We start from the raw sequence: 13,083 nt of genomic DNA, 5'->3' as shown, positions 1-13,083 counted from the left end.
TCCCAGACCTCACCTCTGTTGGCAAACATGGTTTGTACTTAATAGTCACTTAAATCAGAATGAAGCCACAGAATTCTCCATCATGGAGAAATATTTTTTATTAAATAGATGGTAGATGGACAAAAACCTTTGGGAAGGCTGGAGGAATTCAGCTCTGCAGAGCCCATGTGCCCCACCAGCATGTCCATGTCCACGTCCATGTCACTTTGCTGCATCCTGACTGCTAGGAGAGGAGCCTCTTCCAGCCATCCCTGCCTACTGCTTCCCATTGTTGCTCAGCAAACCCAGCACAGAGATCTCAGCTGGAGCCCCCAGCTTAAAAAAACAAAGCTTGCCAGCTGTGTCCAGGAGCAGCCAGGGGGAGAGAAGGGAGTGGAGGTGGGAGCCATCCTTTGGTGAGCCATGCTCAGCCAGATGCTTCCTTTTGCCCCTGTACTCAGCTCTGGTGAGGCCACACCTCGAGTCCTGTGTCCAGTTCTGGGCCCCTCAGCTCAGGAAGGAGATTGAGGTCCTGGAGCAGGTCCAAAGGAGGCAACTGGGCTGGTGAAAGGACTCGAGCACAGATGCTATGAGGAGAGGCTGAGGGAGCTGGGGGTGTTCAGCCTGGAGAAGAGGAGGCTCAGGGGAGACCTCATCACTCTCTACAACTCCCTGAAAGGAGGTTGGAGCCAGGGGGGGGTTGGGCTCTTTTCCCAGACGACTTTCAACAAGACAAGAGGGCATGGTCTTAAGTTGTGCCAGGGGAAGTTTAGGTTAGATATTAGAAAAAAATTTCTTTACTGAGAGGGTGATCAGACATTGGAATGGGCTGCCCAGGGAAGGGGTGGATTCTCCATCCCTGGAGATATTTAAAAAGAGCCTGGATGTGGCACTCAGTGCCATGGGCTGGGAACTGCAGCGGGAGTGGATCAAGGGTTGGACTTGATGATCTCTGAGGTCCCTTCCAACCCAGCCAATTCTATGATTCTATGATTCTATACAGCCACTGTCCCTTTGCTGCTGGCTGTTCCCAACCCCAGGGATGAATCCCCCCGGATCTGTTCTGGTGAGCACTGGGATGGACAGCTGGGGCTCAGCTGTGCCCAGCGCTGCCTTTCTGGGCCGTCAGAGAGCTGGCTGTATGAAGCTGCTTGATGTGTGCTTGGAGACTTACTGCCAGCCTGTTTCTAAAGACAACTTGTGCAAGACCACAGTGTGCTAATATTAGGCATGGCAAGGTGTGAAATGTGCTATTTGCAGGGCACTGGGCGTGTCCAGTCTGCATGTCCCCATTCCAGAGGGTTTTGGTCTTCCAGGTCTGTCCTGTGGACCATCACATAACACTGGCTTTCTTTCTTTATTAAGCCACTGTGTTTTAAGCCTGAAGCAATGTGTTATCTCTCAAGAAAAAATAAGCTGAGTCTTGTTTTTAATATACTTATAGCTATGAGTTTTCGTCCTGCGGTGCTTGAGTCTGGGGATATTTTAAGAACTCTGCTGTCTTGCACTGGGAGGTAATACAATAAATACATAGGTACAGAGTGCTGCAGCTTTGAAAGGTAAGTAAAGGATCTCTGCTGAACTGACACTAGGTGAAAAATTTGTTCAGCCTAATTAGCAGCAAATCACTTTGTGTCCAACCTTGCTTGTAGAGGTGGGAGCCAATTTCCACCTCCCTTATCTCCAGCTGCTTGTTGTGGCTTTTCAGAGCCCTCCCTGGCTGAGCAGCTGAGGGCTTTTGTGAGGATGAGGACAGCAGACCTGAACCCATGTGTCATTGCAGACCAACGAGTGCAAAATGGCATTACTGGAAATTCATGGGAAACTGTACACCCATCTTGGGCTTTATTTCAGGCTGTTGAAGCTGTCACCGGAACCAGTCACGATCGATCAGCTTTTAAATTTCATGAAATTTTAATTAAAGAATGGAAAGCTTACAAAGACATCATGAGCACTGGAAACAAATACAATTTCACTTCCAACCATTAGCCAGAAAGCAGCAAATGGTCGACTGCACATCCCCATTGCGGTCTAATGAAAAGTACAGCTCTTGGCTTCAGCGGGCAGGTCATTAGTGACTGAATAATCAGTGGCATTTCCCTTCTAAATCTGACACAAACAAAGTGCAGTGCTCTGGAAAAAAACATTAAGTGCAAAGCCTTGCCTTTACCCTGCTCCAGGTATTGCAGAACAAGGGCTAATGGTAGCCTTTAGCTGTGGTTTGGCTTTGATAGCATCCATAGGACAGTAACCCCGTGCTAATCCCAAGGGCCTTGCACAGACACAGTTTCTGCTGTCATTTTATGCAAACATGGGAGGGTGGGCTGGCTGCTTGCTGGTGTTCACAGATGCAGCTGGCAAAAGATGCAAGTAGGGAAACCTATAATCTAGAGTACTGGGAATCTGAAAAGTGTGTGTGAGAGGTACCAGCAGGTAAAGGCTTAGTTCATCCTGGAGTCAATTTACAGCTTGACTGTGAATTCCCCTGGCAGCTCACAGACCTGGGTGTTAACTTGTTTTTTCTACAGATTTTTAAATGTTTTCTTGATGGGAGTGGAAAGCACGTGGCACTGCAAAGGAAAAGGAAGGACTGGCCTTGTTTATGTCTATCCTTTGACTTTCTCTGAATAAAGTGTTGTCAGATAGATGGGGTAATCAAATGGGTTTAACTTCCTCTGTGCCCCTGACTTTGAAAATAATGGTGAAAGGTTAAGAGGAGACAGAGTGCCTCAGGGAGGTCCCTTGTGTTGCAGCAGTGAGTCTTGAAGAAGGTTCTTTTGGAAGGAAATACCCCAGGGAGAAAACTTTTCCTAGGCAAAAGCATTATCAGGAGCTGGACTGGGAAGCACTGTTGTCTTGGAAACTCTGTGCTTTGAGCTGTGTGTGTCTCATCTTCAAAATTCCTTTTTCTTCTTTATGGACCCCAAAATAGAAGTTGTTGATGCAGTCAGTGTATCTTTTTTCAATGGCTCTGTTTTATATTTATCCTGGTGTCAGGAAGCTCCGATGCAGTATTTTTGGTCATTAGCTCTCTTGGTCCTGTTTGGACTAAGGGTCTACTGTTCAATGGATAAATCTGATTTTAGGTGTACGCCTGTGAGTTATGGCCTTATTGAAAACAATTGAGTGGCTACAGATAAAAGTGTATTTTTAAGCAGTAGTTTCATTAATAAAGGGGTAAAAAATGAGCCGGGGAAGTTCATTAATAGGTAACCAACTCCTCTTCCAGCTATCCTATAGTTGGTTCTGGCTGAAGGCTCTTTAAAGTTTTATTACTTAAAAAGGGAATGCTGATAAGGTGTTGTCTCAAAATAAAAAGCTGTGTTGCCCTATCAAATATTTCTTTTTCATATATGACATTTATAGTGCAACCTTAAGGTCCATGTCCAAACATTTGTATTTATAGAAGCACCCAGGCAGCTATTGCTGTGTGACTCTCTTTAACCTGCCTTGTTCCAGAGAGGTCTGATTCCCAAAATCCCTTTTGCCATTAGAATTTGGGACTTTCTGCCAAAGCTGGAGGAGGTGCTGTGCCTCCCCTCATCTTGCTGCAGAGCAGCATCCCTTTTTGCCATCATCTCACTTTTCATCACCCAGGGTCATCTGGGAGATGTCCTGTGCCATCCGGAGAAAGTCTTCAAGAATTCTCCCAAATTACCCACTCAAACACCCTTCAACATGTGCTCTCAAAACTCTTTACTTTGTGTACCAAAGTGAGGATTTAAAATATAAAAATATTGTTATTCCTTGAGTTTACCATGGCTTTAGCAGGCGGTGATGATGATGACCATCAGTGCTTTCAGTTCTTTTCCATTTGACTCTGATTCCCTGCTTTTTGCTTCAGCAGTTGCCATCTCACACACCCAAGCTTCTGGAACTAGGGTGAGATGCTCATAAAATTAATACCAGCAGCTGACTCCCCTTTTCCAAGTAAATAGTGAAGAACTACCATGCAACTTTTTCCTTTTTTTTTTCTTTTCTTTTTTCCTTTTTTTTTTCTTTTCCTTTTTTTCCTTTTCTTTTTTCTTTTCTTTTTTCTTTCTCTTTTTTTCCTTTCCTTTTTTTTTTTTATTTTCTTTTTTTTTTATTTTCTTTTTTTTGTTGCGTGCTTTGGGCACAGAGAACCAGGTCATATTCATGTATGACCCAGAAACCTGAGTAAAAGAGAAAAATGGGGGGTAGCTTTATAATTGCTGGTTCGCAACTTAAACTTCCCTCTCTCCAACACAACCGCTGCCAGACCACAGCTCCCTAAATCCCTTTTCTAAGGATTGTGGAGGTAGGGCAGGTATGACGGGCATCATTTTTGCAGTGTGAGACCCTTCAGAGCTCGGAGAAGAAAACTTTTCTCTTTTCCACCCAACAGGTGACGTTGTGGACATCTACCAGAGGGAGTTTCTCGCCCTCCGGGACCGACTGCACGCAGCCGAGCAGGAGAGCCTGAAGCGCTCGAAGGAGCTCAACCTGGTCCTGGAGGAGATCAAGAGAGCAATCTCGGAGAAGCAGGCCCTGCGGGATATAAACCGGACCTGGAGCAGCTTATCTGGTGAATAAACAGCCAAGTGGAGGATCTGGGGCTGGTTGGAAGCAGTTGCTAAGGAGGAGGTCGAGAGGTGTGCGCGTGTGTGCAGGGCTGCGGGCAGGACGTGCTCTTCTCTCCCCCGGCGTGAGGAAATTGTGGAGTTGAGAGGGACCTGGGAACTCTTAAATTCTTCTTTAATTGGAGGTGCATATGCATCATTAAAAACTGAGATTTGCCTCTGCTGAGGATATTTGCCAACTTGCTTGCTTACGAGCTTTTTTTTTCCCCTTGCAAGTCATACGTGCCATTTCCTATGGCTGTATTTAATCTGTATGGAAAATAGGTATTGGATGAGAGGGGGGAGGAAGGAGTTAGGCTGCCTGAGCACCCCTTGCCACCACATTATTTGTTCTTTTTTTTTTTTTTTTTTTTTTAAGTTGCTCAGTTGCAGAAAATTGGATCTCTACTGAAAGATCCGATTTGACCTTCATTTGATCTTCATTCTCTCCCCTCCTTCCCAAATATTTTGAGACTTCTTTAAGGCCCTCATGGCTCCTGCTGAACTTTAATTGGGTTTATGGTAGCATGTTAAAGGTTGGCCTGATTTTTTATAACCCAGCAGTAGTCTCGGGTGGCCAGGCTGCTCTAAAAAGGCTTTTTGCCTTGCGGTCTCTTTCTACCTACCATTCCTTGCAATTGATTCCCTTTTCCTTTTTAAGACGAGACCAAGTTAAAACTGTGGAATATCACCAACAAGAATGTGCTGCACCTCCCCACCATCTTCCATCATTTGCCACATTTGCTGTCAAAGGAGAACAGTCTGCAGCCAGCCGTGCATGTGGGACAGGGGCGCACTGGAGGTAAATGGGAATTAGTGCTGCTTCTGGTGCTCTTCCTCACTTTGGTGCCTGTCCTTCCCCTTTCCTCTGGGCCTGGCTGTGGTATGGAGATGAGCAGGACTGGAGGAAACGCTGCATGCATCATGCAAGCTTCCTTGGTTTTGTGGCACACGGGGTGGGTAAGCCATGTCACATCTGTGAGTCTACGGGGAAGTGCTGTCTGCTCTCGACTGGCACCAAAATGTCCCCGATGCTTCTGCTAGATGTTTTCTGCTCTCTTCCATCTCCAGAGTGCTCTAAGCTTTGCCTGGAAAGTGGTCAGATGGAAGGACAGTTTGCAGGGTGCTTCATGGAGACTGGAACCAATTTTAGGAGATTAATCCCATCTGGAGTAGGACTTTGAGTACTGGATGATTCCCCCCTGCTCCCAAATCTCAACCCAAAGCCTGATTTGTCCCTCCTAAACTGAGGTGCTTCTGGTCATGGGAGGGGTTTGAAGAGCAAAGTGAAGTGCTCTTGAAGTTGCTGTTCAGAGCCCCCTTAGGAGACAGGGGGCAGGTTCAGGTGTTTCCTTTGTCATCAGTTTTTTATGGGGAAAAAAAAAGAGTCTGTCTGACTGCCACGGGTGCCATGCCAGCCTGGCACACTGGTGTGCTGCTGGGCACTACTGGGCTGGGGGATAGGAGTATGGGAATCCTACATGGCCCAAGCACTTACCAAGCTGCTGATCACTACTGGTTTTTAATGACAGAGCGTGGCACCAAGCTGGTGAGCCACCAGGCAGTTGTGGGAGCAGAGCAAAGCATCTTGTCCCAGCACACACCCTGCTCTAAAATCTCTCCTTGGCTCTGGGCAGTGTCCGTTGTGATGGGAATCCCCAGTGTGAAGCGGGAGGTGCATTCCTACCTCACTGACACCCTCAACTCCCTCATCTCTGAGCTGACTCAGCAGGAGAAGGAGGATTCTGTCATCGTTGTCCTCATTGCCGAGGTAAGATGGAATTCTGCCTCTTTACCCCCCCGTCTCTGGCCCCCATCCCATCCCATCCCATCCCATCCCATCCCATCCCATCCCATCCCATCCCATCCTGCCAGACTTGGTGTCAAGCAGGACAGCTGCCCACCCAGAGGCCAAATCTGCTGCTTGCTGGGGCAGATAAGCCCCACCTTGGGCTGCTGTCTGACTCGTATCTTTAGGTATGTCCTGCCCAAAATAAAACACCAGTTGGGCCAGGGAAGGTCAGGATGTGAGCAGGCAGACATGGACAGCTGCCAGTGCAACATCTGCATTTCTCCTTGTGGTCATCATGGCTCTTGCAGGGTGCCTGAATGGTTGTTCTCAACATGTGCAGGAGCAGCCCCATGACCATGTCTAAGGGAGCTCTCAGACCTGCTCCTGAAGCTGCTTCATTCCTCTTGTGTGCCTGTCAGACAGCACTAACCCCTTCTCCAAACTCAAGAGCCCACTGATTTAGGGATGAGACTAATATGCCTCTTTGTACTCGTGTCTGGAGCCCAGAATCAGTTGCTGAATCCAAGGGCTAAAAAGCCTTGATACATTAATCCCCAAGAGCTGCTTTTATCTAAGGGTTTAGATGGTTATTTTTCTCCATGGCTTTCCCCTTAGGATTATTTTCTTGAGCCTGAAGTGCATTTGTCTTAATTTCCAGAAATCTGGTGAGAAAGATAAACCCCAGTGCTATGTTACTGGGAGTAGAACAAGGATAAATATTTGTCTGAGTTTGCTGCCTGTTTACCCATAATTTGACATTTTAAGTAGAATTTGGCTTTTGGGTCTCTGGCTGGGATTTTGTACAAGGAGAAGTTGTGTATGGATGGGTGCAGCCTCAAGTGGCTGTCATTTCCCTTTCAGCCAGGACAGGTTTGGTGGCTTTTTACACAGAGGGTGAGTTAAATCATGAGAAGTTTTAAGCAGCTTGGCCAAAACCGTCTTCTCTTTAGGACTGCAGTAATTTTTGGTGTTTTTTTTAAATTGACTTGAAAATTGGGTGCACACTGTGATGGCAGCAGATGACTGTCTGTGACGGGGAAGTGAACAACAAATAAATTCATTCTGATATCATGAAGTGCAGCCTGGTAACAGTGATGGTAGTTGTTGCAGCTTACCATCACCACTGTCCTCTTTTGCTGAGCTTGTTCTTACAGCTACACAGCATCCTCCTTCCATGCAGTGCCACCCACTGCTGTGTCTGCTCTGCCCCTTCCCAAAGTGTTTCCCAGTGTATCTGCACTTGGCATTGCTCATTAGGGCTCTTCAGGCATGGGATAAGAGTAAACAGTGGAGAGATGGTCTGAACCTGGAGCAGATGCTGGATAATTTGGAAACACAGGATGAGTGGAGCAACAGAATATCCTTTTTGGGATGGGGATGTCTCATTTCCAAGTGCCACCACTAACCCACTGCTGGTGTCACCCAGGGTGACCAGCCTGCCAGGGAGAGTTGGGGGCTCCTCGGCTGCTGGAGGGGAGCCCCAGGGTGAGCTCATCAGCTTGGCTGTCACGAGCCTGCTGTTTCAGCAGCAGCTGGGAGCTTGGAGCAGAGCTGTGTGTTTGTTCCCAAAGCCAGGAGCATCTTTCCTGCCTTTGTTTTTCCCGTTGATATTTTCTTGGCAGCACTGGACTAAGCAATGAGTCCAGCACCAAGAGACTGAGCCCTTTTTGGGAAAGAGACCTTTTTCCTCTTAGAGAAAACCCTCCCTTGTCACCGTTCCAGCTTGGAAGTGCTGTCCTCAGCTTGTGACACATATCCCCAGCATCTCACTTCTCGCCTCTGCCCGGCGCCAGGCACAGCAGCTTCTGTCACGGCTTCTGTGACACTTGGTCTGCAGATCTGCTGGGCACGGTCCCATGATCCATTCAACATCTGAAAACAATGCCAGCACCAGGAAACAGGCACAGGTTTTGCTCCCGGGTCTCCTGCCCTTTAGGTTTTGTTTTCCCAGTCACTGTGCAGATGGTTTCTGTCCGGTGCCTATCCCTGTGTTTGCACTTATTTCGCCTGCAGACAGCAGCGTGAGGCACTGCTGACTTTTGCCTCCCTCCTGGTACAGGTTGTCAAGTTGATTGTGGGAACAAGCTGTTGTTTTAGGAAAAAAAGCATCAAAATGAGCCTGAAATTAAAAAAGTGCACTCTTATAAATAGACCCCTCTTTTTCACAAGAGAGGTAGAGATCCTTTTCTGCCAAGAGTATTTGCTTGGTTGGAAGCCAGTGTATACAGAGGAAAAAGAGCCCAGAAGTTAACACTTTGTGCAAATGCTTGGTTCTGGCAGAGGCAGAAGTGCCAGGAGAGCACATGGGGAAGACTTGAAGTGTCTTGAGTCCTTTGGGGTCCTTTTGATGCCTTTTATTAACACTGGCCACAAAGGAGGGCACCTAGGAGACCATCAGCATGGGGAGAGTGGTTAAACTGGATAAAAAGAGACATGAGGATGGTACAGAGGTGCTGACAGTACCCCTGGGTTGTGTTGAAGGTGATTGCTGACCCCTGGGGGGCACAGGCTGAGGCCTGAAGGATCTAACACTGCTTATGTTTTGTTTTCAGACGGATCCGCAGTACACAGCCGGAGTGGCAGACAGTATAAAAAACTTGTAAGCACTTCCAAATGACTACGGCAGAACGGGCTGTGCCTGTAGCGAGGCCAAGGAACAGCTTCATTAAGGAGAAAACACACACTTTTCTGCTTCCTTTTTGTGTTTTTTTTTTTTCTTGTCTGGGTTGTTTTTTGTTTTGGGCTTTTTTTTTTTTCTGTTCTTAACCTCCGCGCTTCCTTTGCTATTGCTGCTTCCACTTTCTGCTTGCTCTAAAACACATCCCCTGTGTAGCATCCATTGGGCTGCTTTGTGCTTGCAGTATTTAACATGTGTTCACGCCGTTTCATTTTGCACTTTCTGTCCTGTGGCACTGCAAGAAGAGGGTTTGTTTAGATTTCCAGCCATCCTGGCAATTGACATGGTGTCTAGTGCAGCCCTCTACCTGCTCTGCAGTGTCAGAGCAGCTGGGCAGCATGGTGAGCACACCCAAATGCCTCTTATTTTGCTTTAAAATCCATGATCCTTTTCTCTTCCTGCTTCAGCCTGTTTGTTTTTTCCTTGTTCTGGGAGCTACTTACATTTGTCTCTCACACTAGCTGCTATTTATGTCCCAGAGCCTTAGTGGCTTTTTGCAGCTTTGTCTGTGGCTGTTTAGGCAGAAGCCAGTGACAGATTAATAACCATGAGCCGGTCCAGGCGTTAACAGCATCAGAGCTTGGAGGCAAAAAAAAAGACAGTGAAAGAAGAGGCAGGGACTCCCATCCAGCCCCTGTGATTGCACATTTCCAAAGGATGGCAGTCTCTGTAAGGAGGAGATGCAAATGGGCAGCACGTCCTCCAAGCACCCTGTGTCCCCGAAGCAATGATGGGAGAGAGGTTGGGATGTCTGCAGGGAGGGTTGTGTCCCCGGGCACTTGCAGAAGAGCTGAAACAAAGCTCTCCATCTTGCTGTGGTGGAGCTGGCAGAGCTCCCCTCCTTCTGCCTGCTGGCAGGAGGACACACTTACCGGGGGATAATGGACTGATTGTCCGATGGATCCTGATGAAATTACTGGGCACTGCTGCTGAGAGTGCTTCTGCGTAAAAGGCCTGAAACTTTAATTGACTTAATGATTTGATTTCTCGCTGTCCCCCCTCTCCAGTGCCTCCTGCCCCTCCCTGATTCACTGAAATTATTTTTCTTCCAAATTGAATTGAGGTGATGTGGGGTCAGGGCAGGCTGAGCTCATATTGCAGGAGGAAGAAAGCCACTGCTGCTTCGGTACAAGTTTTGTCAGCTCAGTGAGAAGCTTCTGTTTCACTGCTGGCTGAAGAGGGGAACTGTCTAAAATGTTAGCTGGAAATCTTTCCAGTCTGAAGAAGGGAATTAGGAAGGGGGAAAAAAAAAAAAGTGAGTTTTTGGCATTCCCATTGCTTTGTCTCCCTCTGCCCCATCTCCCATCCTCCTGGCTTTGCACAAAGAAAATCAACCTTGCACCAAATATTCCTAAAAAGGACAATGTAAAAATAACTTTTCCCTGCTAATCTCTGGCAGTTACAGTAATCTCTGGGATTATTGCTTGCAAGGCTGTTATTCTTTAAGGGGTTCTTAGCCCCATTGTAGGGAAAATAGATGCTGATTTTAAGGGAATTCAGTAGAATTCTTACTGGCTGTCCTAACTACAGCACAGCACAGTGTTTAAAGTAACTAACCAGAAATGCATAACATAATCTCTGTAAAACAGCTTTTAATTACTGATACATTTGGAAAATCTCTAAATGCTGGCAATGCCAGAGAGTTCTTCCTTTGGTGTCCCAGTCTACAGGTCTGTTCAATCTTGTAGGGAATACATCATGCTCATGGCTGGTCTTTAAAGCTGACCTATGTTTTTTCTAAGTGTGATAAATATTGAGCAGCACCTTTTGGAACAAGCTGTGAGATGCTCAGACAGAAGTGAATCCAGATGGTTTCAGTGTTTCCACTTTTGCTGTCCCATGGTCCTCTTTCTCATCTGTCCTTGATGCCCTCATAGACCAAAAGATATCTGTGTGACTGTTTTTAAGGCACGTGCTGGGACTCTGTCCCCTCTGGGGCAGTGCCAGTCCTCTGCAAACCATAGTGAGGAGCTTTGTGGTGTTTCCCTGCTTTCTTTATAAACCAGCTTTGTAGGACTGCAGAGAGCAGAAGTTAGAGCACTTCAGTAATTTGGGGGATTGGGAAAAATAGTTTGGTTTCTCCTGTGGTGGCAAGAGTCATTTTCTTCTGCTGATATTTGGGGCAGTTGGTGTGCAGGACTTACAGGTCACCTGCAAAGTTCAAAGCCCAGTGTTCCATCAGCAGTCAGTGTGTGTGTGCAGGTGGAAGGAGGGATTTTTTGGGGGAGCATGCAAACATGGGGCTACTAGAGACTGTGGGAGGGAGAGAGCAGCTTTAAAACACAGAGACAGTCAGTCCCTGCTGGTGTCCTTTGGTAGGGCCTGGAAGTGCATTAGCTGCTGGGAGAGTTTTATCTTGGAGCCTGTATTTTTTGGTTGGTTCTGTGGCTCAGTGTTTACCCAGTGGTTTGGTTTATGACGTGGTGTGTCAGACATGAAAGTATTTGTTTACTGCTGCTTGTCTTCCTCAGATTCCCCAAGGAAATACACTCGGGTCTCCTAGAGGTAATTTCCCCATCTCCACATTTCTATCCTGATTTCTCCCACCTGCGGGAATCCTTTGGGGACCCCAAGGAAAGAGTCAGGTAAGAATCAGTGACCTTAAAAACAAGCAATCCCTGAATTTTATAACTGCAGCATCTGCCCCTGACTGCAGCAGGGAAGGTCTTTTGGAGGGCCAGGTGAGGCTCTGAAACTTGCTTTTCTCCAGGAACTGGAAGGATCTGGTGGGATGGGTAGTGCAGGGCTTCCCAGTTTAAATGTACCTTTTTTTGGCTCGCCCCAAGCAGCCTGGCATCCAGGAGAGTTTGTCTCTTGCAGGTGGAGGACAAAGCAGAACCTTGACTACTGCTTTTTAATGATGTATGCCCAGTCCAAAGGCATCTATTATGTGCAGGTGGGTTTGTGCTGGAGGTCAGGGGGAGGTGGGTGTACCTGTGAGGTTACTGTGGCTTGTACCCAGCTGAGAGAGGGCAAAGAGCATGTCCAGCTGTGTGATGCAGCAGAGTGGGAGGGGGTTTTAACCAGATAGGTTCAAAAGCTGGGTTTCTGAGATGCTTTAAACTTGTTTACCTGTTAGATTGGGTGAGAAAAATCTGCTCAAAGCATCTTCCAAAATAAACTAGGTCTGTGCCAAAGATTCCCTCTGGTCTATGGTGTGATTGCTCTGCACAGAGAGGCTCTTACTGGAACCTGCATGGGTGGCTGGCACTGAGTGTGGTTTCCTCTTGCAGCTGGAGGATGATATTGTGGCCAAACCAAACTATCTCAGCACGATGAAGAACTTTGCCTTGCAACAGCCCTCTGAGGAATGGATGATCCTGGAGTTTTCTCAGCTTGGGTTTATTGGTAATGTTCTCCTCCACTCACCCCGGTCCTGGCAGGTGTGGGCACAAGTGCCTCCTGGCTCTTGTAAGCACTTCTGCTCTTCATCCAACAAGTTGTCTCCAAGAGATGGTAAAATACTTCAGCTTGATCTCTCCCTGTTTTTGCAATGACCCTTGTGTCTGCACGGGGAGGAAGATCCTCAGAGCTGGTACTCACTCGTAATAAAAATAAACCTGGTCAGTGGCCCAGCTGACAGCCTGCTTAGGCATGACCAGTAGCTTTTAGGCTGGATGGGATCTGGAATTGCCTAACAGTATGCAAAAGGAAGTTTACTTCAGCACAGAACTATTTTGGGAATTGCAGTACATGGTTCCAGTAGCAGCTTGATCTATTATTTTGCATGCTGGTTTGACTGGCTTAAAACTTCTGGTGTTCAGGGCAGGAAATGGTCTGTCCTGCAGCTGGCCACATGTTTTTCATCCTTGTTTCTCCCTGATGAATGGAAGAGTTTTAGACCTTTTGATCCTGTTGGGACCTGTGAGATACAAATGTTGTAATTCTGCAATGAATATTAAATCCAGAACTGTATGATCAATGCCAGCAGTGCTGGTAATGAAACAGAGCTGCATGCTATTGCCTTTACGTAGGGAGATGGACACACATCCAGCCTCCACAGCCCAGTCTCCCAAGTTTTTTCTTCCCAGCTCTTATTCTTGACCAGTTGATAC

General features: G+C 47.1%; 1 protein-coding gene across 2 annotated transcripts in view; it reads left to right on the top strand.

Moving 5' to 3' along the window:
- Positions 1-13,083, top strand: part of MGAT4B (alpha-1,3-mannosyl-glycoprotein 4-beta-N-acetylglucosaminyltransferase B) — a 48,604-nt gene that overhangs the window by 28,961 nt on the left and 6,560 nt on the right. For both annotated transcript variants that reach the window (XM_071759058.1, XM_071759057.1), the window contains exons 2-8: positions 4,346-4,525; positions 5,221-5,361; positions 6,197-6,330; positions 8,904-8,950; positions 11,500-11,613; positions 11,849-11,924; positions 12,262-12,376. In XM_071759058.1, coding sequence (XP_071615159.1) covers positions 4,346-4,525; positions 5,221-5,361; positions 6,197-6,330; positions 8,904-8,950; positions 11,500-11,613; positions 11,849-11,924; positions 12,262-12,376 — 807 coding nt within the window. The remainder of the gene's footprint in view (positions 1-4,345; positions 4,526-5,220; positions 5,362-6,196; positions 6,331-8,903; positions 8,951-11,499; positions 11,614-11,848; positions 11,925-12,261; positions 12,377-13,083) is intronic.

Source organism: Heliangelus exortis, chromosome 15 (genome assembly GCF_036169615.1).
Source record: "Heliangelus exortis chromosome 15, bHelExo1.hap1, whole genome shotgun sequence".
Lineage (NCBI taxonomy): Eukaryota > Metazoa > Chordata > Aves > Apodiformes > Trochilidae > Heliangelus > Heliangelus exortis.
Note: the sequence above shows the minus strand (reverse complement) of the source record. Positions and strands in the feature narration are given on the sequence as shown.